This window comes from Nesoenas mayeri (genome assembly GCF_963082525.1).
Source record: "Nesoenas mayeri genome assembly, chromosome: 14".
NCBI classification, from domain to species: Eukaryota; Metazoa; Chordata; class Aves; order Columbiformes; family Columbidae; genus Nesoenas; species Nesoenas mayeri.
This window is the reverse complement of record NC_137556.1, coordinates 17,682,673-17,696,557: the sequence shown is the minus strand read 5'-3', so window position 1 is coordinate 17,696,557 and position 13,885 is coordinate 17,682,673. Positions and strand designations below refer to the sequence as shown.

The following is a 13,885-nucleotide window of genomic DNA, read 5'->3' as shown; positions in this document are numbered from 1 at the left end:
CCCTTCCCCAGCCGGTACCGCACGCATGCGTCCTGCCCCCAGTCCGCGTCCCACGCCCGCGCCCTCAGCACCAGCGCGCCCGCCGCGTTGTTTTCGGGCCGACGGGCGCCGTAGCGCGCCTCCTCGAACACCGGCGCGTTGTCGTTCACGTCCAGCACCCGCACCACAGCACCGCACTGCTCCACAGCGCCGGCGACCCACCCTCCGCCGTCCGCACCGTTACGTTGTACTCCACACCTCCTCCCGGTTCATTTTCTTGCCATCACCACGGGATAGGAGTCCTCGAAGGACTTATTCAAACAGAACGGGAACAACACTCGCATTCGCTTATCGCAACTGCAGCGCTCTGGTGCTGGGCATCGGCCTCTGCCTCGCCCTCCCACCTGCTCAGCCAACAGCGCCTGCAGCTGCCCCGCGTTTGCCCTCATCACTCACAACAGTGCGTACAGGGACATGCTTGCATCCAGGAGAATCTGTCCGACAAGTCCTGCCCACCACATTGCTTCATGTACGGCACCTCCGACGAGCCCCTCGGGAAAGCTCAGCAGCATGTTCAGGCCCTCCATTGCAGGAAATAGCCCCACCCTCTCATAGGGCAAAAACCATAGATATGAACTGCATCAGATACACAAACCCTCGAACTGGACCAAGATGAGATGCAACAGTTATACACCAGCAGCTGCTTGTTCCTCGTCATGTCAGTAAGAGACGTGACTAAGTCTCATTCACAATTCAGCTGATGATAGCGCACACTGTTGGAAGAAATTAACACAGATAAACCAGAATCCCATCAGATGAGGAGAACTCTGAGCAGAGGAGATTCACACAGGACTGCAGTCACACACAGCATGCCATGCACAACCCAGTCATACAAAAGAACGAGTGCACCCATTTCGTTTTTTCAAGCTATCATAGAACTTTCCTGCAGAAAAGCAATTCTCTTCATCATTTCTGCTGTCACACTAAAACAACTTTGCATGCAGACTTCTTGCTCATAGGTGGCTTTCTCACCTGTAGTACATGAAGAGCTGCCTGCACAATTCTCAGACTGGAGTTTATTGTTCTGCTACAAAATTTCTACTGCAGAACAAGCATGTGACAGCAAAGGCCTGAAATGACATTGTAGTGAGGTTGTTGTTAGTCACTTTTCCCAAGTAACAGGTGTTAGGATGAGTAAAAATGGCTTCAAGATGTGTCAGGGGATATTTAGATTCAATATTAGCAATAATTTATTCACTGGAAGTATTGTCAAGCAGTGGCACAGGCTGCCCAGGGAAGTCTTTGGGTTGCCACCCCAGGAAGTAGTGCTCAGGGACTTGGTAGTGCTAGGTTAATGGTTGGACTTGGTGGTCTCAGGGACCTTTTCCAACCTAAATGATTCTATGATTCTGTTCAAGTTAACTGGATAATCGATCATTCACTCCTTGAGTTTGCAGCCAAAAGCTCTGTGCTCAGAATATTCACAAAGCAGTTCCCTCCTCCCAACAATTTTCCCGAGTGCTCTACAAGCCACATCTCCAAATTGCAGAAGAACACCCCCACAAACCCATTTCAGAGGATAATAGGGGAAAAAACTCCAGTCCTCTTGAAAACTTCGACACAGAATTCCCAGAAACAACTTCTCTACAAAGACTACTCTCTCTACTCAAGTGCACATTCTTTTTATTTCACTTTTAGACATTAATGTATTATAGTTCACAATGGTAGAGTTTATAACTGAAGCACAAGACAGTACGAGGGTTTCCAAATATAGTGTGTCACACTGCCTTCATTCATACAATCCATTATTATACACGGGGTGACAGTCTTCCTTAAGAGGAATAGGTAATAAAATGCTCAAAGACAGTTCACAAAGGAGAAGGAGAAAAGGCAAATAGAAGAATACAAAAGCTCTACACAAACACAGAAAATCATCTCAGGACAGATTTCCACTCCCATCAAGAAGTCTCTGAAGTTGGGAACAACAATGACAAGACCAAACTCAACGGCCTCTTTCCATGTTCATCTTGATTCTACCTTTAGACAATGTCCTTTGTAGCATCTTGTGGACTTTCCTTGCAATACACTCAAAGACAATGAATGTGTTTTCACAACTCTGTACAGTTATACTGTATACAAATATAGTTTTGCTGCTGTAATTTCAAGGCAATCCCAGGGAGAAAGTCCACCCGCCCACCTCCCTTTCATATGCCAAATTAAAGTTTCATTATGCATGTTGCTGCTCCTCCCTAAAGAAGATGAGATGGCTGTATTCAAAGGATCAAGATATCTTTCTTCTCTGATGATCTGGAAGTTCACAGATCAAAATGGGTGGCTGTGAGCAACTCCCTGCTTCAATAGGCAGGACTAGAGCAGCATATGCAGACACTCAATGGCTGTACAGACAGATATAGTGACCAGAAGGCAAAACACACAGAGTCTATATGTCTCAGAGGCAGAGACATCCAGAACTCAGAGCACAGAGAGCCTCGTGCTTGCACTGCAGTGTAACACACTATTCACAATTTCCTTGCTTTCCTGACCCAGGAGAAGGGCTACATGCATTTCAGCAAGCTGATGATTTGTCTGTCCAACTGTGCCATTCCCTTACAGCAAGAATAAGAGGGTCCTGAGACAAGAACTTAGCTGTGTGTCCTGGAATTAACCACACTCACACAGTATTTTGGAAACGGCTGTAACAGACCTGCTATGTACTATTACCTCTCTGATGAGGCTTTAGATTCTTTAGGGATTTTCTGAGGAGGAGACAAGCTTCCATCAGACTTAAAATTTGAGGGGAAACACTGTTTCCAATTGGAAATTCAGATTTATTCTGAAGGAACCATTGCCAAATGCTGAAGCCCAAATCCCTTCCTATCACAAGGCTCGAAGCCTCTGGCTGTGCTGACTCCACCTACTTAAAGGAAAGACTATTGAACTCTTCCACAGAGAGCATCCCTGGGTTGTCTGGTGCCACATCCTGCAGGGTGATAGGGCCACGGGTGAAATCCTGTTCATCATCTGTGCCTCTGCCCATGGTGCGGTGCTGTGGTGGCAGGCTGGGGAGGATGGGCTTCAGGAACTTGAACTCGCTGTTTCCCGAGCCTGTTGTGAGGCTGATCTCATAGCAACAGGGGTGGGGCAGGGTCCCTGCAGAGGCTGTATCTGCCAGGCTGCTCTGCAGGTTACCGGCATCGTAAAACACATGTGTACCCTTCAACTCATTTCTCTTGCACATCTTGTGAGTAACGAAGGCTGCCACGGATGCGAGGAAGAGGAGTGAAACAAAGACCAATGAAATTATTAAATACATTGTTAGGGAGTCACCCTCATCCTCTGTGCCCAGGCTGCTCTGTGGTAGGCGAACATCTGAGAAGTCACTGAGCAGGAGTGCACTCAGTGACGCTGTGGCTGACAGTGGTGGTTGCCCGTTGTCTCTCACCAGAACAACAAGCTTCTGCTTCATGGGGTCTCTCTCTGTCACAGGCCTCCTCAGACGCACCTCACCACTTTGGGCACCCACCACAAACAGCCCGGGGTCAGTGGCCCTTAACAGGTGGTATGAGAGCCATGAGTTCTGTCCCGAGTCAGCATCAACAGCCACCACTTTGGTGACAAGGTACCCTGCCTCAGATGACTTGGACACCAGCTCACTGGACAGATGACTGCTGTCCTGTGAGGGGTACAGCACCAGTGGTGCATTGTCATTCTCATCTACCACAACAAGGCGGACAGTGACATTGGAACTGAGAGCAGGAGACCCAGCATCAGAGGCACGCACTAAGACATCAATTTGCTTCACCTGCTCATAGTCCAGAGGCCGCAGCACAAACACATCCCCATTCTCAGAGTTCACAGAGATACAGGAGCAGGGAGGCTGCTCTGTGGGGTGGGCTGGTAACAGGGAATAGGTCACCTTGGCATTCAACCCTGTGTCGGCATCTGCAGCACTGACAGCTCCAACAAGCACCGTGGGGACATTGTTCTCACGCACATACATGGTGTACGATGTCTGGTTGAAGATAGGTGCATTGTCGTTCACATCAGAGATATCCACTGTGAAGGTCTGGGTGGTTGTGAGAGGAGGTGACCCCGCATCTGCTGCTGTGACACTCAGGATGTACTGTGCTGTCTCCTCACGGTCCAGCGTGCTCACAGTCACCAGCTCATAGTAATTCTTATAGGCCGGACGCAGGGAGAAGAACAGCTGATCCTCAAGGGCACAGGAGACCTTCCCATTGGCTCCAGAATCTCTATCCTTGACAGCAAAGATGGCGACCACTGTCCCAGGTAATGCATTCTCAGGGAGAGGGCTGCTGAAGGTACTGACCACCAGCTCTGGTGCATTGTCATTCACATCCACCACTTCCAACAACACCTTGCAGATTGCTGACAGGCCACCACCATCTGTGGCTCGTACGCTGAGCTCGTATTTCTCTGCAGCCTCAAAGTCCAGAGGTTTTGTGAGTTTAATTTCACCACTGGTCGGGTCAATTACAAATGCTGAGCGGATCTGGCCTACTACTTGGCTGAACTGATAGGAGATGTCCCCATTAAATCCCACATCCTGATCGGTTGCCACCACTCTGAGAACCACAGAACCCTCCGGTGCATTTTCCAAAACCTTCCCAACATACAGATCCTGCGTGAAAACTGGTGCGTTGTCATTTACATCTAGAACTACAATATGGATTTGTGTGGTCCCACTCCTGGGTGGAGAGCCCCCATCCATGGCAATGACAGTGAAACGCATGTCTGCCTTTTCCTCTCTGTCTAGCGGCTTTTGCAAGACCAGTTCCACATATTTGTTATCATTGGTCCGACTCCCAAAGGAGATACTAAAGTACTCGTTCTCGGGAGAGATGCTGTAAGCCTGGATGCTGTTGCTGCCAATATCCAGGTCCTGAGCTCCCTCCAGTGGGAAACGTGAACCCGTGTTGCTCGTTTCTAGGATCTTAAAAGTAATTTGTTCCTCCGGGAAAACGGGCGCATGGTCATTAATGTCCTCCACGGTCACCTCGACCCGCAAGAACTGCAGGGGGTTGGCCAGCACCAGCTCGAAGGGCAGCGTGCAGGTAGCGGCCTGCCCGCACAGCTCCTCCCGGTCCAGCCTCTCCGCCACGACCAGGCGGCCGGTGCCGCGCTCTAAGCGAAAGTGCTGCCGGCCGTCCTCCGAGGCCAGGCGGGCGCTGCGAGCCGAGAGCTGCGCCGGGGCCAGCCCCGCGTCCTCCGCCACGTTGGCTACCACCGAGCCGCTCTCCCCCTCCTCGGCTACGGAGTAGCGCAGGGGCTGGGAGCGAGCGTGCGGCAGGGAGAGGAAAGCAGAGAGACAAAGCACTTGCCTTGCGATCGCCATGTCGGGCCGGTCCGGGACAGGCTCCGTCTCGCGGATCAACCGTGCAGTCCTCCGCGGAAAGCGGCTACCTGAAGCGGCGGAGCGGGCGCGGTCGTGCGCCCTCTGTTTCTCCTTCCTTCTCGCTCAGTCCGCCTGGGGTGTCCGGTAGGGGATGGCACGGGGCACCGTTCGCCGCGGCTCGCCGCCGCCGCCGCTGCTTCCCGGCCGGGCTGGGCTGGGCAGGGTTGGGCTCAGCCGCCTCCCAGCTCGCAGCCGCTCGGCGACGACTTGGCCGGGAGCGCCACCCTGCGGCCCGCCGCCAGAATGCGCCCGCCGCCGCCCGCTGCCCGCGCTGCCGCCTCCCACGGGTACACGGACCCGCGCGCACTCGTGCGGCTGCAGCCGCTCGCCCGCCTGGGGTCCCGCGGCAGGACGCGCGCACAGCGCGAGGGAAGCGCAGGGATAGAGAGTGGAGAGCCCTGGGAGGCCGCCGGGTCAGCCCGAGCGCACGAGCAACGGCGGCACCTGCCCCGCGTCTTCCCCTGCTCCCCGCTGCAATGAGTCCGCGAGCAGGTGTCTGTGCACCTGGCGTTCGGGAGGCCAATCCCTGCCCTTCGACACGACAAGTACATTGCGTTACCCACGGCATCATTCGGCGGCGGTAGCTCGGAGGGACGTAGCCGCCCTCCCCGGCCGGAGAAAATGGGTAAGAGCCTCCGCTGGGGCAGCACGCAGTGAACAGCAGGACTCGGTGCTACACGGAAACGGGAATCTCAGGTTGAGGAGGGGGAACGGAGGCGGGTCCCGGCAAGGCTCAGGCGTGGACGCGCCTGCCGGCCGGGCAGTCAAGAGGCTGAGTGAGAGGAAGGTCTGAGCTGCCCGTTTCTGTTTCCCTCTCGCCAGCGGGCTGCGACCAGCACAGCAATTCTTCCTGCTTGCCTGCCCCTGACTCAGCACTGCTTCGTGGGCTGGGTAGGCCGGGCTTTAGGAACTGGAATTCGCTCCTCCGCGAGGCGCTGGTCAGATAGGCTTCGTAGTGGTAAGCCGGTGACAGAGTGCTCGTGCGGGACGCGTCCACGTCGTTGGTGGGGAAGTCGCCGTGAGCGTAGCAGCGGGCAGAGGGAGGCGAAGGGCGTGGCCGGAGGCGAGCATGGCAGAGCTTGGCCGCCGAAAAAGCGAGGACGGAGAGGAGGAAGAGCGAGGAGACGCAGCCCAGGGAGGCGATGAGGTAGGTGGTGAGCAGTTCTTCCTCGGCCACCTGAGGCTGCTGCTGCCTCTTGCTCTCAGTACCGTGGTTGAGCTGGAGGAAAGCGTCGGAGAACTCGCGCACCAGGGCGATACCGATGGTGACAGTGGCAGTGTGCGGCGGCTGCCCGCGGTCTCGCACCAGCACAACGAGCCTCTGCCGCGGTGCGTCGCGTTCCGCCACGGCCCGCGCCGTGCGCACCTCGCCGCTGTGCAGCCCCACGCGGAAAAGCCCCGGTTCAGTCGCCTTGGCCAGCTCGTACGACAGCCACGCGTTCTGCCCCGCGTCAGAGTCCACCGCCACCACCTTGGCGACCAGGTAGCCTGCCGGCGCCCAGCGCGGCACCAACTCGCCCGCCGTAGCGCTGCTGTCGGGGGACGGGTACAGCACGACGGGCGCGTTGTCGTTCTCGTCCCGCACCAGCACGCGCAGCAGCGCCTGGGCGCTAAGCGGTGGGGAGCCACCATCGGCAGCGCGCACCTCCACCTCGAAGGCGCGCACCTCTTCGTAGTCCAGCGGGCGCAGCGCCCGCACAATTCCAGTTTCCGCGTCCACGCTTACGAAGGATTCGACGGGGTGGCCTTTCGACGAGGGCGGCTCCAGTGCGTATCTCACTCGGGCGTTCTTTCCCGCGTCGGCGTCCGTAGCGTTCAGACGTCCCAGGCTCGTACCCGCTGGCTCGTTTTCGCTCAGCACCATGATGTAAATGGTCTGGGTGAAAGTGGGTGCGTTGTCGTTCACGTCCAACAGCCGCACGAACAGCATCTTCGACACCGAGAGCGCGGGGGAGCCCTCGTCTCGGACCCGTACTGTCACGTTGTACTCTGCCACCTGCTCCCGATCCAGCGCCTCCGATGTCACCAGCGCGTACGCGTTGGCTGCCAGCAGCGTGATGCTGAAGGGCTGTTCGCCTGCCAGCTCGCAGCTCGTCCTGCCATTATCCCCCGAATCCCAGTCCCGCACGTTGAAAAGGGCCACCACGGTGTTCGGAGGGGCGGCTTCTGAGAGGGTGCTTGTGAGGGAGGTGATGATCACCTCCGGGGCATTGTCATTCACGTCCTCCACCTGCACTTCCACCTTGCAGTGTGCAGACAGACCTCCTCCGTCTGTGGCCTGCACGTCTATCTCGTAGGTTTTTGTTTGTTCATAATCTACCGGCTTTTTTATTCGAATCTGCCCTGTCTCTGAATTTATTTTAAACGTCTGGTGATTTTCCTCTGAATTTTGAACTATGGAATAGGTTATTTCCCCGTTCGTTCCTGAGTCTAAATCGCTAGCAGACACCGCCACCACCAAGGTATCCTGGGAACTATTTTCTAATACACGGACTTTATACAGACTCCGGGTAAATACTGGGATGTTGTCGTTTATATCTAGGACTACGACACGGATTAAGGCTGTACCAGAGCGCGGTGGAGACCCACCATCCACAGCCGTGACACTGAAAGCCACTTCTGCCTGCTGCTCCCTGTCCAGGGCTCGGTCCAACACCAGCTCGGGGTACCTCCTGCCGTCACTCCGCCTCCGGGTATAGATATGGAAATACTCGTTCGAGCTGATACTGTAATGCTGAAGACTGTTGTTCCCTACATCTGGATCCTGAGCGCTTTCCAACAAAAATCGAGTTTCTGGCATTGCAGTTTCCGGAATCTTTAGAACTATCTCTTTGTTTAAGAACATGGGAGCATGATCATTTATGTCGGTGAGGCTTACCTCGGCTCGGAAGGACTGCAGTGGGCTCTCCAGCAACACCTCGAAACGCAGCAGGCAGGGCTCGCTCTGCCCGCACAGCTCCTCCCGGTCCATCTGCTCTCGCACCACCAAGTCCCCGGTGTGTTGATTCAGCTGCAAATACCGCTTTTCTCCTTCCGGAACGAGCCGAGCCTGTCGAGCCGATAATTCCTCACCGGTTAGTCCCAAATCCTTAGCGATATTCGCCACAAAGGAGCCCCTCTCCGCCTCTTCGGGTACGGAGTACCGAGCGGTTTCTGTTCTCATCCCCGATACGCAGAGGACCAGGATCAGAGCTACCACTCGCCCTGAGAGCGGTTCCTCCCTCTTCCTCAGCTCCATTCCCTCCCAGCGAAGCGATCTCTTCCCTCTGTGAGCTGGATGGAGCTGCCGATCCAGGCTGTCGAGCCCCGAGCGGAGCAGCCCGGCCTGGCGCAGCCCCGCAGTCCCGGGGGCGGTGGATCCGGGAGCTGTGCGGAGCCTCAGCGGTCAACAGCGGCACCGGGCGGCCGATCTGCAGAAGTACGTGGAGATTTGCCAGAGCAAAGCCTTCAAAACAGCGAGAAACCGCTGGATTTCTCCCTTCCGAAATCCAGGCATACAGATTTAACTGGACTCTACCAGCCTGTTCGAAGTATGGTCACCACATGAATGACCAATGCTTCTGTTTGACAACGAGATTTATTTAAAGCTGCTTTTACCAATGTTGCTCTCTATATTTGGACTTCTATTTGAACTGTTTATGCAGAGTGAAGGAATCACTTTCAGGCTGTTTAGCTTTAAAAGTTGCCTATTGTTGCAGATGTCCAGCATGACTGAGCTGGTCCATCAACCACAGCGGTGATCGCCGTGTAGTTCCCCGTAGTAATTCTCGGGTGTGTTTCTGGAATGTACCCAGATTGTTTCCCCGATTCACGACCTCTCAGGCTGGGAGCCCTCAAGAAAGGCAGCATCTCTCTTAGGTCCGAACATCCCAATGTAATCAGCTTCTATTGTTACTAAGGATTTCCTTTGCAAACACCACTTAATTTTTATTAACGTCTGTTTGGCCTGGCATTGAACAAACTGCAGAAAGTTAAGACACTATTACAGATCCCTCTTCACAAGGAAAAAGAATAATATTTTTTTTTTTAAGGCAAAAAAAAAGGTGACGTAGGAAGAAAATTAATATGTTATCTTGAAGGTCTACTTCCAGTTTTTAGTACTTCCCTTAACATTTAGAAGAAGTGATACTCTCACAATCATACATCAAGCCTCTGTGTAATCAACATGCAACACAGTCCTCCTCCTCCATCCATATCACAATTACAAAATACCTACATGAATAAAGTACTGCTGAAGAGGAGTTTTTACTCCCTCACAGAGAAACCTTGTAACCCCCTGGTCCCTTTTTATGGGTGTTTGGTCTCTTCGTCCTCTTTTCCCTGTGAGGACGTTAGCCGGTGAGGACAGACTTATTCTTCATTTACTGATGGGTGAGCCAAGGGTTTTGACCAGAACTGACATTTAGCTCCATTCCCCTTTTTGCAGTGCAAGCTGCTTCTGCAGCTCTGCGAACCGTGTCTTCAGAGAGGGGAGTTCCACCCTGAAAAGAACAGAGTGGATGTTGTTATTTGGGTGTTGAAGGTAAGGCGGCATCAGCGAGAATGTGATGGTCACACCACTGCGGGTGTGACATCGTTGTTCTCTACCCAGAGCCAAAGAGGAGGCTGGACCGGGCAGCGAGTCTCTGACCTGAACAGGGAAAAACTAAAGCCAGAATCCATCCTCCACTGTGGCCATCACAAAGGCACTACTGCAAACTTTTAATGAGTCTGAATTTCATTTAAGAGCCCAAAATCAAACCACTTTCTCACAAACAGTAATTGTGGTTTAATATCATATATGTTCCTCGTCCGGGCTCTTGTGAACGGCTAGATGGATCCCCGGAAACCAGTAACCTCATGTTCAGGGAGGATTTGAACTCCGTGGGAGAGTGAGGAGAGAAGGAGTTGTTTGTTTTATCACCTCTTGTTGCCCCCAAGTTTAAAGGACATCTAAGGAAGCTTAAAGGACGTCTCAGACATAACTCCAGATTCACAGCGGCACTGATAAAAGAGGTGTTGGTACTGTCTGGGAGCACCCAGCTGGGTCAGAAAAGGACTGGAAAAGTGCATTGTAAAGTTCCGATAACCACAGTTTTCTGGCCAATACCAGAAAAATAAGGAACACAAAAACAAGGGGATTTAATGGCAGAGGTGCCCACCTCTGTGATCTCCAGCAGTTTGGAAGACAGCTTGAGTTCAGCTCTGCCACCAGCCTGGTGAACGATACTTGGCAGTACTGAGCACCAGCTCCGAACGGCAGTGCAGAAAACGCCATCGGGATGTGACAGCCTTTTGCACCGGTTGTCCCCGTAGTCCCGCTTGCAGATGGCCGAGGCCACTACATTCCTGGTGCTGCCGCCTCTGGGAGGACATATCCCTGGGAGCGGTGTTCCTTCTCCGGGTCCCTGCGTGTTCTACACCGTGTGTGGACAGGGCCCACTGTGTGCCTCACATATCTATATCTCTACTTCTCATCTTATGATCCAGCTGTCCCTTCTTTGTGGTGGCACCAGAAACTTGATCGAACGCGAATACTCAGAGCATGGAACAGGATGTGGTGGGTGGGGTTATTAAGAACTTGGGGAGCTACGGAGCCATGACGGATCCTCCTGGGCGGGCCAAAGGCTCTGACACCCTCTCTACCCTCTACTCCCGTCCCAGTGGCTCCTCCATCACCAGCTCCGAGACATCGGTAGGGGTGAACACTCTCCCACAAACAAACACATCCCACGCTGCTCCCTCCCCGCTCCCCCATCGCCTCGACCCGTCCAGGTCCCTCACCTGTGCAGCCCAGTCGCCTTCTGCCCCGAGGCTGGCCGCCTCTTGAGAGCACACTGAGCTCCGCTGTTCACCCGGGCCGGGGGGCAGCCCGGCGGGGAAGCAGGGGAAGAGGGGCCTGAGGAATCGAAACTCGCTGTTGACGGTCCCGGCGGCGAAGCAGACGTCGTACACGTAGCGGGGCAGGGAACCCGCGTCACTCTCCGTGGCAGTCTGGGGGAATGTGGGCAAGGTCTCTGCCTCGCTCCGCCTGGCCTGCCGCACCTTCGCCACCACGGTGGCCACCGCGGTGGCCAGGAACAGCGCCGACACGCAGGCCAGGGAGGCGATGAGGTACAATGTCAGCGGCCCGTCGGGCTCGGCGGCCGGCGCCTCCTCGCTCACCCGCAAATGCGCTTCGGAGAAGCCGTCCACTAGGACGATACCGAGAGTGACAGTGGCAGAGCGCGGCGGCTGCCCGCGGTCTCGCACCAGCACAACGAGTCTCTGCCGGGGCGTATCGCGTTCCGCCACGGGTCGCGCCGTGCGCACCTCGCCGCTGTGCAGCCCCACGCGGAACAAAGCAGGCTCGGTCGCCTGGGCCAGCTCGTACGACAGCCACGCGTTCTGCCCCGCGTCCGCGTCCACCGCCACCACCTTGGCCACCAGGTAGCCTGTGGGTGCCCAGCGCGGCACCAGCTCGCCCGTCGCCGCTCTGTTGTCGGGGGACGGGTACAGCACGACGGGCGCGTTGTCGTTCTCGTCCCGCACTATCACGCGCAGCAGCGCCTGGGCGCTGAGCGGCGGGGAGCCGCTATCGGCAGCTCGCACCGCCACCTCGAAGGCGCGCACCTCCTCATAGTCCAGCGGGCGGAGGATGTAAACGTCCCCGTTTTCAGAGTTGACCGACACTTCGGGCTGCTCCTTGTCCTCCTGCTGCACCAGCGTGTATCTCACTTGGGCGTTTTTTCCCGTGTCGGCATCCGTAGCGTTCACGCTGCCGATCCGGAGCATGGGGCTGTTGTTCTCCGTGACCGACATGGTGTAAATCTCCTGGGTGAACTCTGGGGGATTGTCGTTCACGTCGGATATCTGCACGAATACGCTTTCCCGAGAGCTCAGCCGCATAGTGCCCCAGTCCATGGCTGTGACGGTGATGTTATATTCCGCTGTCCTCTCCCTGTCCAGCGCGGCATTTGTCCTCAGCTCGTAGTAATTATCAAAAGTGGGGATGAGGCTGAAAGGCGAGTCCCCGTCGATTGTGCACTCCGTCCTGCCATTGTCCCCGGAGTCTCGGTCCCGCACACTGAACAGAGCCACCACGGTGCGGGGCGGGGCATCCTCCGGAATTGAGGCGGTGAGGGAGGTGAGCACTATCTCCGGGGCGTTGTCGTTCACGTCTAGGACTTCCACCTGCACTTTGCAATGCGCAGACAGCCCCCCGCCGTCGGTGGCTCTCACCACCATCTCATGGCTTTTCGCTTCCTCGAAGTCCAGGTTGCCCGCGACCCGTATCTCCCCGGTGTCCGGGTTCAGCTCGAAAAGCTGCCGGGATCGCTCCGGTGTCTGGGTGAAGCCGTACCGCACTTTCGCGTTGGACCCTTCGTCAGGATCCGCGGCAGCGACTCGGAGCACCAGGTGCCCCGGGGGGCTGTTCTCAGCCAGGCGAACCTCGTAGACCTCCCGACCAAAGACCGGGTTGTTGTCATTGGCATCCAGCACCACGATCCGGACCTGAGCCGTGCCCGACCTGGGTGGTGACCCTCCATCGGTGGCGGTGAGGAGTAAATTCAGCTCCCGCTGCTCTTCGCGGTCCAGCTGCCGCTCAAGGACGAGCTCCGCGTATTTTGCTCCACCTTTCCCTGTTCCAAGAGCAAGGGAGAAACGCGAATTTGACCCAAGACTGTAGTTTTGCAAGCCGTTGCTGCCCACGTCCTTGTCCTGGGCGCTTTCCAGAGGGAAACGGGACCCAGGAGATGCCGTTTCCAGAATCTCTAAAACCATCTCCTTCTGCGGGAACACGGGGGAGTTGTCGTTCACGTCACGAACCTCCACCTCCCCTCGGATTAGCTGCAACGGATTTTCAAAGAATATCTTAAAGAACAGCGTGCAGGTATCGCTCTGCGGACAGATCTCCTCTCGGTCCAGCGACTCCTTGGCCGTCAGGACTCCGGTGTTTCGATTGAGGCGGAAAAGCTGCTCGTTCCCCTCGGACACAACGCGGGCCTTGCGAGCTGCGAGCTGGCTCAGAGAAACCCCCAGGTCCTTTGAAATATTTGCTACAAACGAGTCCCTCTCCATTTCCTCCGCCAGAGAATAGCGGAGGGTTTCGGCCCCACTCTGACACACGCAAACGCAGAGAATAAACAAGATCACTTGCCTCTTTCTGCTTCTGCTCCGTCTCCCACACGCCATTAGTCTCCAGAAAAGCCATCCACCGTCCTCCGAGGTCCCCAGCATTTTTAAGCAGCGTCCGAGGGACAGCGGTGTTTGTCAGAAATCCGAGGTAAGGGGGGTCTGAAAGCCCCCGAGCACCCCGGCTCCGTGTCCCGCCGCCCTTCCCGAGCAGCTCACACGGATTTTTTTGTCTTCTTGTATCTGCAAACCCGGTGCAGACAGAGGAAACAGCCTCTCCGTGGCCAACATCCCCACCCAGCGTCGCAAGGGGGAATATTTCCTCTGCCGCCTTATTCGGGGCAGAGCTGCTGGTTTGGAGTTTGCTACTTTACTCTGCACTGTCCATCCCTAACC

General features: G+C 55.6%; 1 protein-coding gene across 1 annotated transcript; it reads right to left on the bottom strand.

The window, feature by feature from the left end:
- Positions 1-2,893: 2,893 nt before the first annotated feature.
- On the bottom strand, positions 2,894-13,594 carry LOC308045841 (uncharacterized protein; the record flags this gene model as incomplete). The annotated part of the gene is made up of 4 exons (XM_080353350.1): positions 2,894-5,403; positions 5,955-6,068; positions 6,254-8,720; positions 11,159-13,594. 4 exons carry the CDS (start codon positions 13,592-13,594, stop codon positions 2,894-2,896), a joined length of 7,527 nt encoding a protein of 2,508 aa, XP_080209476.1.
- Positions 13,595-13,885: the final 291 nt, after the last annotated feature.